At 42.7% G+C, this 10093-nt stretch overlaps 1 protein-coding gene across 6 annotated transcripts in view; it reads right to left on the bottom strand.

The window, feature by feature from the left end:
• Positions 1-379: 379 nt before the first annotated feature.
• POLR3B (RNA polymerase III subunit B) overlaps positions 380-10093 on the bottom strand; it is a 115241-nt gene continuing 105527 nt past the window's right edge. For 4 of the 6 annotated variants that reach the window (XM_011386997.2, XM_011387003.2, XM_023527342.1 and 1 more), the window contains 3 exons: positions 8830-8943; positions 5658-5831; positions 380-807 (listed from right to left, as the gene is read on the bottom strand). In XM_011386997.2, the coding sequence (XP_011385299.1) occupies positions 678-807; positions 5658-5831; positions 8830-8943 (418 nt within the window). In that variant the 3' untranslated portion in view covers positions 380-677. Of the gene's footprint in view, positions 808-4393; positions 4567-5657; positions 5832-8829; positions 8944-10093 lie in introns of those variants that run through there. The other 2 variants (XM_023527339.1, XM_023527341.1) reach the window with 2 other exon arrangements.

Here is a 10093-nt window from a genome sequence, read left to right as displayed (position 1 = left end):
TTCAAAATAGTAGCAATGAGGTCCGTAAGACAAAGTGACGACCTTGGCAAACTTGCTTAAGATGGTAGGAATATGTTTATTATATTTCACCAAGCTTAAAATTAAAGAGTTTGGGTGTATAAAGGCGAGATTCAATTGTTGGGAAAATTTACCCCGTCATAGAACCAGATAAGAAAGCCACCATTTTGTCAGCCACGCTCTTGGCTTCCCGCAGTTCTCTCTGCTTCGCAAACTGCCCAGCTCAGCCCCCCTGACAAAGGCCGAGTCAATCGATTCAAAGAGATTCTTCGTTTCCTTTAACTTGCATAAGACTCCTGAGGTTTATTTAACCCCAAACATTCTTTTTGAGGAATGTTTTTCTAATGAGTAAACTGCAAGATACCAGAACATAAATAAAAGTTTATTTACTTTTAGGTTACGTCCATTTGTGAATCAAGTTCAGTATCTGAACAAGAGACTACATTACAGTCCATATCGTTGGCATCTCTCCCATGGCCCGAGGGTCACAGATCAAGGTTGTCTTGGTCAGTGTTCTAGTGTATAAAAAGCCTCTCCATCAATTTTTCTTTTTTTGAGAGAACATTCGAAAGAATTATTCACAGGAGCAGAAGTGGTCCTCGATCCCTTCTGTTTTCTGCTGGACATATTGATTGTTCTCGTAAATAACCTTACCTCCCTTACTCATTGTATTTGGACAGTTTCAACCTGGGGATAATGTTCATAGACTGCAGTTCCTGGAAGAGCAGCTTGCAGGCGTACGGGATGCGGAGGGAAGACACATGACACGACGACTTGCAGTAGTGGCACCTGAAACCCAAGTCAGCACGTGTTAGAGGCGCAGCGACTCAGAAGTGAAGGGCTGCATGCAGGAAGTGACGATTCATTTCATAAAATTCTACTACCACTCTATCAAGTTGGTTTTCTATTCCTCAGTGTTCCGTCACATTATCAAACATACACGTGTCCCCAAAGAAGCAAAAAAAAACAAACCGAAACAAGTACCACTTGTTTTAAAACCACAGTTTTAAAAGCACACAATTTTTTAATCAGTTACTACAACACTTCTAGACCTTTCTCCTAAAAATGCAAAACATCTGCCTTTCTCCTTGTTCTGAATAAGCCCCAGAAATCTGAACCATCTGAAAGTTAGATTTAGACTTCTTTACAGTTGAAAGCATTTTAAACAGATTCGATCAGTCTCTATGTATTCGATAAGCACCTACTACATGCTACACATTTACCATTTGATTTTTGTCACTGAGATACTCGAAGTGTGATGGGAAAGGTGAGACTTTCACATAGAAAGGTGGCGTCCAACCAAACACTACTTGTATTTCCAGGGCTCTTCACGCTTGGTTATTTCTATAAATATCGGACGCTACTGCACTTACGATGTTCTGGCCCTTGTGCAAAGCGAAGGCTTCTGCGTGTGAGCATATATTCCCGTCTAGTTCTTACAGCAGCCCACGTTCCTAACCAACACGCCTGCTACACCAGCTAGGATTTTCTCTTCCTTCAGGAGGAGCCAGTGACCCGAACATCGATCTTAATCAATGGCTGCAACTGAAGCAGGGTCCCTGGGAAGTGAACTGCTCTCCCAGGTTTCAGACCAAAACAGGACCTCATCCTGCATGTCGAGGGTCTGGGGCAGCGGAGACAATAGGGACCCAGAATAAATCCTGCAATTAATGGGTAGAAAACTAGGTCCTCCCAGTTAACGGGGAAACGAGCATAAGAGGAACAGAATCGAGGCTTAGAAGACCCAGTGCCGACAGGAAGTGGACAGAGATAAGGCCATTCTGAAGGGCAGCGAGGCGATATGTATAAACAATGTAAAACACACATATTATTTGATTAAGTGATCACAAAAGTGGCAAAGATATGTACACAAGGATGTTCACGGTCACATTATGAATAGCGCAAAGCAGGGGACTGCTCAAATGTCCAAGAGGCAACCGGTTCTGTAATTACAGGACATTTAGAAGAAGAATACTATAGAGCCATTAAATGGGATGACGTAGACCCATATATATTGAAATGTAAAGGTGTCCAGGACACACCGTGAGGTGAAAAAAGCAGTTTGCTAAATAGCATGGTCCCACGGGAGTCCTTGGATGGGGTGTTAGTAAATGTATGAAGCCCCCAAAATCACATGTAACAAGATTTTTTTTCGGTATCTCTGTATTTTTCTATCAGCAGAATCTCAAAGTGTTCATGATTTAAAAAAAAAAAGTAGAGAACTCCTGGCAAACAGATGTCCCCAAAAGAGTTAACTAAAATGTTAACAGTGGCCATTTCTGGGTGGTGAGAATTAATATGACTATTTACATTTTTCTTAACATTTTTTGTAACTTTGAGCATTTTATAAAGAGCAGGGATCATTTTTGCAATCAGTAAAATAAGACTTTTATTATTTTAGAAAAGAGAATCTGAACGTGGTGGTGAGTGACTATGTAGATACAAACTTCCTGAGGAGAAGAGAATGGGAAGGGGCCGAGCCGTCATGGACCGTGCTTGGGTCCCCACCAGGGGACTGCAGAGGGCTTAGTTGATTACATCAACAGTAATAATATAAACAAGGAAAGTGACTTTTTCCTAAAGATTTCTTTAACGATAATAGTTTAAGAATTATGTGTTTAATGTGCCTAGGTTGATCTAATTTATTCAGGAATCACATTCATGCCTTAACTAAACTGGAGAAAGGGATTTAACTGAAGCAACTCCTTGCTGATTCTCCTGTCTAGTACATTACCCTGTGACTTCAATCCAGGCTAATCTATTTAAAATTTCCATGCGTGCTGATCCATAATCCAGAAAGTCCACTCATATTCTTTATTATTAAATATTTCTCCATCATTTAAAATGTTCCAATGTGTGTATATTTATATACATACATATACATATACATCCAGGCATATAAATACACACACACACACACACACACACACGCATATAAATAAAAATATATCAATTACCTTACCCTGTGTCTGAACAATTTCCAAGGAAGAAACTTGACCCAAACAACAATAAAATAAACTGATTTTTTCAGGGCAAAGCCAGCAAAAGGAGGCGGCTGTGGCTTCACACGAGAAATGATTGTCCAGTAAAATATCCTCTATGAGCTAATTATCTTAATAGGGGTTTTCTTTTCTCTGCAGTTTTCCTTCTGGACCTCTCTTTTGTGACTTATGCCCTTCATGTCTTCTGCAGAACAACAGTCTTGCTGTAAACATCCCCATAGCAATGCCTTACTAATGTGCAAATCAGTGACAAAAGGCCAGTTTCAAGGTTCTGAGCTGCTCTAATTACTCGGCCTCCATTGTGCTGTTCATTAAAGAGCAACTTCCTCCAACAAACGCCCGTGCTCCCTCCCACACAACCCAGCACACGTCAGGTAACATGGGAAAACGACAGCATCATTATGCTCTTCTGCCTGAAAGCAGCACAAGGAGGCTGCCCGACTGCTAGACTGGGTGAGGATTTTTTTCTGTTGGCAACAAGGCTATAAACAGGCCACTCAAAGTCAGACGTACGGTATACCCAGGTCTGTGTAATTACCCTTAACCGTGTAACCCGACTTAGTTCTCTTTCAAAGGATTTCAAATACAATGCGCATTGAACACGCGAGCTTCCAAATCAGGCGCTGCCATCAGATGATCTCTAAATGAGATAGAAACAAAGTAGGAAAGAAGATAGGAATCGAACAGAATAACGCTGAGCTACATTACTGCTTACATCAGTCGCCCTGCGTGTTCGGCTGAAGAGAGGGGAAGGTTTTCAAAGTGTACGAGTGAATATGGTCGACTCCTCCCCCTCCCTCCTCCTCCCCACTCCCACGGGGGGAAAACGCAGGGAGGATGGAGAAGGAAAGGAGACTCGGTTTTGAAGTTTCGTGATCCCTGTTGTTAATAAAATGACTCTTCTGTACCATCTTTTCAAAGTAAATTACTTAAAAATCCTTGTGCCAAATTTGAAGATTTAAGCATAGTGGAACTAGGTCCAGGAATCTTCCTATTACACGCTTTCTGTTGTTGTTTTTACACAGTCAAGACAATAAAAAAAACTCAATATGCATTTCAAAAGACGAACAGACATTTCAGAATTGAACCCTCCCTTATAATGTCATTGACATAAGAAAGAGCCAAATTTATGCTCAGAATAATGTAATCCCATCTCTGCAACCTTATGAAAGGAATGAAGTGCAGATGGCCACCTCTTGCGTTAGTTTTTAAAATGAGATGATTTCTTCACAGATAGGTCTCATCAACTCTTCTACACACACACACTAACACACACACACACACACACCCAACCAAACCCATAAAATAATTGGCTAAAAGGTTTTGACATTTAACTAGAAAGGCATATACTTGTGTTCTAAGAAGCTCACTCATTCTGACTCTTGATTTGCTTTATTCAACCAAGAAACTGGCAGCTTAGGATGGCAAGAAGTTGAGACTCTGGACAGAGGGGGCCTCGGTGGGAAAAGACGGCTCACGTATCCCTCGAAGTCTGGCAGTGAGTGCTCGCCTGGGCCTATCTCCATCCTTTCGGAGATGCTCGGCCCTAAGGAAAGAGGCTCTGAGCGGGCAGGTGAGGGGTGAGGAGGGAGTCAAGGTTGCTTCCCACCCCCATGACATCTGCCTTAGACCTCGTTAAACCTGCTCTCTGATGGGAGAGGGAGCAGAGACGGGGCACCCACAGGCCCTCCACCTATGGAGGTGTTCAGGGCTCTAGAGCATGACCAACCCGAAGCGGATCGCTGTTCTTTGGCCATAAAGTGGAACCACTATGAGGAGGAAAGGTGCTCTAACTACACAAATGCAAATAAAAAATACGTAGCGCATCATCTTTTAAGCTCAACTTTGTCGACTGAACTCTACACAGAAATTACAAACTTTATGAATTACATAATTTACCTACTGGCATTCTTCCATATGCAGGGTTAGTATTATTTAGCAATTATTTTTTATTATGCATCTACCAGGTCCCAGGCTGGAGAACCAGGGATAAGTAAGACAGACTATGATGATAAGGGGGTAGAAGATAAGCTCCCGGCGTGCAGCCGTTCATCAGCTTTGCCCACCACTGAATTCCTGGGGCCTATTAGAGTCTCACTAGACATTTGCTGAGACAGACATGGTCTCGGCCATCATGGAATCCACAGTCCAAGTGGAAAAGCAGCTTAATATGCAGAGAAGGCATAGACAAGGGATCTGGGTACCCATTCCTGGCCCTGGCTCTGTCACCAATTTGCTATAAGACCTGGGGCAACATAAGTGGCTCTTTGTGTGTAATGTCAAATGAGGGCATTCAACACAATCTTCTCTACAGTGTTTCTACTTACAATATGCTGTAATGATCACATTTAACAATGACTTTCATAGAATTTTTATAGGTGAATAGTGTTATAAAAGGTACTTGAGATAATATTAAAATCAGGATAAAGTCCTTACTCCTTGGTAGTTTAAACTCTAGCAGTGTAGAAAGCAGAACATTAGGCAGACAAAATAAACATGTCCATGGAGAATCCCCAGTTCTAGAAACGCATGGATGGGGAAGGCTGGAGAATATGTGGGTACGCTCCAGGGTCAATTCTTGAGCTGTGATTTAAGAGGCAAGGGGTGTGGTATGAGAGACATATGGTATCCACTTACCAGCCAGAATACCCCAGAAGTCCACACTGCCCACAGACATCAACCTCAAAGGCATCACTTGAAATCATTAGCCGCTCTAGTAAAAGCATACTGGCTCCATAACCAATTAAACAGTCACGTTCCATTTCTCCAAGACGCAAACCACCATCACGAGATCGACCTTCAGTGGGCTGCCTTTGAAACAAGTTAGATGAATATGTTATTATATCACACAAACAAAGAGGCAGCATCACATGCTGGCTAAGCGCATAAAGTTTTGGAAGGCTCACCTGGATTCAAATTACTTATTAGACAGTGACCTTGAACATGCTTTGTATAAGAATATCTATCCCAAAGAACCTTAAACAAGAAGACATGTAATACTAGTAGGTGGTTGCTATTTTAAGTGGAAATAATAATCAAATAATATTATATGACATAATAATTAGTACACAAGCATATAAAAGATCAGCATACTGTCACCACTACTATCATTATTATTAAGACAGTATAGTCTTCAAATCAGAGAAGAAGGTCTTTTGAGTATTTTCAGAGATGTCTCAGTTCTGACATTTAAAAGCAGAAAAATCTAAGCAGAATGGACTACGGGAGAAACCGGGTCACTCAGTAGTTACTGCCAGGGCTCGAGGGAGGAGCTTTACTATGAAATAAATTAGACATGGAAAGAAGCAAGTGGATTTTTATAGGATTCGGAACAGATCAGGAGTCATCTGGAAGGATGAATGGTCCCCCTGTGGCTTACGTATCTGCTGGGCCTGAGAATACTTTAAAAGGTTAAGAATCCAGGACCCACAGGAGTAGATAAAATCAGGGATTCTGAAATAACAGGCACCCCCACCTAGGTACTGAGCACACAAGTTACTGAGAGAGAGTGTTAAGGGTGTGGTTCTGGGCAAAGATATGCTAACAGCCAACTTCTGCTTCTGTAATCCGCTTGCTTGTTTGATGTTAACTAGGGTGTGGTTAATCTGTTTACTTGTTTGATGTTAAACCAGGGTGTGGTTCTAGGCTTTATGAGCTGCCTCTTTTGGGAGCTCAGGGCTGATCTCCTCTAACCCTGCGTGGTAGAGAGTCAGTCGCCCGCCGGCTAATAAAAGCTCATAATTAATCTCAATTGGCTCCGTGGGTCTTAGAATCGATCGCGCCATAACAAGAGGGAGGGAGAGGAAGAGGGAGGGAGAGGAAGAGGCAGGGGGCGCTCTCTGGTTGGCTGATTTGGGAGTGATCCTCCTTGGACCTAGTCTGAGCAGGGTGGACCATAAAACTCTTGTTGGCTTTATTCCATAGCATCTTCTAATCTCTGTTGTTGTTGCTACCAGTTTCCCAAAGAGTTAGGCAGGTAAACACGGGTATGCCAGCACAAGCTGAAATTTTAGTTTTTATTATTGATAATTACAATGCGAAATCAATTTAAGTTGTAGATTACTTGTTGAAGGAAAATCCACATATGAAAAACTTATAAGTAAGTCTAAATGAACACACTGTAGTGGAAACTTTGTAACTGAGCATGCCATGCACATGTTTTTATCTGCTGGCATTGCCGCCCAGGGGTGGGGGAGGTCCCTCCACCTGCGGTCACTGGACAAGTGAAGGTGGTCAGATCATGTGTGGGCAGAAGCCAAAACTTGGATTTTAACCAGCTGAGATAAATGAGTACAAATGAATGCACTCCAGGCAGTCTTCACATGGAATACACAAAAGTAATTCTAAAGTAATAACTTTTACACAACAAAGCAAAAAATAGGAAATAACTGCTTTGACATTTATATTACTCTGAAATAGTTTCTGGATGTTGTAACTGAAATGGGAGTTCTGGAAGGGACAGACAGTTGGGGAGAGATACACCTAACCCAAGTAGGGTCTCATGGCTGAAGTCATTACTGTCTTGAGAATCTCAGCCTCTCTTCCCTCTTCTGTGATTTAAGCACACATATGTCTATCATTTCATTAGGCATGTGCATTTGCTCAGTTTTACATGGTCAAGGGATTGAGTCATCTACACCTCTCTCTTGGTTTAAAAAAAAAAAACAAAAAAAAAAACTACCCAAACACAGGCTGCTTCGACCTCCGCCTCCTCCCTGTACTGTAACATCCAAGCAGTGCTCGGAGAAAGTGGGCAGGGAACCGGATACTGATGAAGTATCTCCCATGGAGCAGCACTCTATGCAGTCTATTATTCAAACATCTGACATTCACCAGCCCACTGTAAAGTGGGTATTATTATCTCCACTTCAAATGTGAGAAAAAGTGAAGCTGAGAGAACTAAGTGAGCTGTCCAAGTGCTACAAGATGGAGATGAGTTCCCATCCATGTCAATCTGGCGCGAAGGCCTGTGTTCCCTCCCCTGGCCCAGGGTTCCTCAACCTCGGCACCAGTGCCATACTGAGCTAGTTCTTTGAGGTGGGGGCTGTCCTGTGCACTGCAGGATGTGTAGCAGCATTCCTGGCCTCCACCCACTAGATGTCAGTAGCTTCCTCCCTACCCCTCAGTTGTGATATCCCAAAATGTTTTCAGACATTGTCAAATGTCCCCAGGGAGGCAAAATCACCCCTGGTTGAGAACCACTGCCCGAGACTATGCTTCTCCAACTGGAGAATGCAGTACTAAGAACACGTGAAACTTAGTATTTGTAATTCCCTTTCCCAACAATTATACCCATTCATCGACACAGACACTGGGCCGGGGAACTGAGCACACTGGCGAAGGGGCATGCGTGGACCCTAACCTCCCGGAGCGTATGTAAGTAAGAACACAAGTACAGGTGCCTTATGCTCCAATCACAGAAGTTTAAAAGATGACAGTGTGGCTTAGGCTACCAAGTAATGCGTGCATGTGTTTTCTGTGTGTTGGTATGTGTGAGGGTGTGGAAGTGTAGCTCCATTCTTAGAGAGAACTGTTCTGAACAGGACCATATCTGCCAACTGGTACCCAGTAAACGGTTACGTTAGGAGACTACTGTCAAGACCTATGGTGGGTCTGCTCTTGTGCCTACGAAATGATTTTTAACTGGCTGCTATTTTTTCATGTTAATCAGACATGACTTTTTGTCGATGTCTAACACCTCAAAGTTTCACATCTCAGAGGAGGAGAAACTGTCGAGTCTGCTGGCTGCTCTGTCGGGACCTGCAGGGCAGACTGCATCACAGGGTCCTCGTAAGTGCTCTGCTCTTACCTGGTGAGGACGGCGCGTGGTCCCCGGGCCCGGGCGTGCATCTTGTCTAGCACCATGTGTTTCAGCTTCTGATAGTACACGGGGCCAAAATAGATGTATGCCTCCAGGGGCTCGCTGGAAAAAAGGTCCGGGTTTTGGGTTAAGAAACTACGTTTGGGCTGACAAGAGACAGCCTTTCCTAGGACTCATCACTGGCAGGTCCTTATTTAGTTACGAACATGTTTATGACTAAGTGGGAGAGAATGATTTTCAGTCTGCAGTAAATGAAAAGGCTAGATCTGAAAATATAAAAGTACCATGGATACATTAAAAGATACAATGGTTAATTAAGAAATAAACATTTTAACAGCTTGTGAAACAGTGCATGTAGGACGGTCCCTCCTTCGCTGCTGCCGCTCTAGTCAGGCCATCATCCTTTCTCGCCTGGGCTACCAAAGATAATCTTCTAGCTGGTCTTCTTGCTTCCACTCTTATCCCTCAAAAATCTGTTCTTTACATAACGAGCCAGAGGGATTCCCTCTAAAATGTAAATCATAGCGGGTCATCCTTCTGCTCTAAATTCCCAATGGTTTCCTATTACATTCGGAATCTGTAACACTCAAATTTTGTATCACAGCCATAAGGTCTAATGGAATGTGGTTCCTGGCCACATCTGACTCATTTCCTAGTCCCTCTCCTCATTGCCTATTCTATTCTAGCAACACTGGCCTCTTCATTGCTCCTCAAATGTAGCAACCTGCCTGCCTCGGGGCCTTTGCACTTACTATCACCTCTGCCTAAAACATTTTTCCAGCAGGTGTTCACATGGCTTTGTCAAACATTTCGCCTCCTCGGAGAGACCGCCCCGGTGTGCTTATCTGAAGGAGTCCCCCTCCCAGCCCAGCACTGCTGTGCCCAAGCACCATCTCACCTCTCACTTTGGTTTTAATTTTCTTCAGAGCACTTATCACCCTTTGGTATTATAGGATACACTTATTATTTCTCCGATTATTGCCCGTCTTCCCTACATGAAGAAAACTCTGCAAGGTAAGCACTTTGTCTCCAGCTCTAATGACTCTGCCTGGCACATAACTAACTGGTGCTCAGTAAATGTTATAACTGACTTAATGAATCTTAAGAAAAACTGTAGTAAGAATTTTAAAACAATGAATATTTAAGCACTTTGACAGAAACCTTTTTATCCTAGTTAGGGAGACAGATGATAATATTATATAGTGTTATTACATAGTATATTGGCTAATGATGAATGCTACAGAGAAAAATA

The sequence above is a fragment of the Pteropus vampyrus genome, unplaced genomic scaffold (genome assembly GCF_000151845.1).
Source record: "Pteropus vampyrus isolate Shadow unplaced genomic scaffold, Pvam_2.0 Scaffold16, whole genome shotgun sequence".
NCBI lineage: Eukaryota > Metazoa > Chordata > Mammalia > Chiroptera > Pteropodidae > Pteropus > Pteropus vampyrus.
This window is presented reverse-complemented; position numbering and strand designations above follow the sequence as displayed.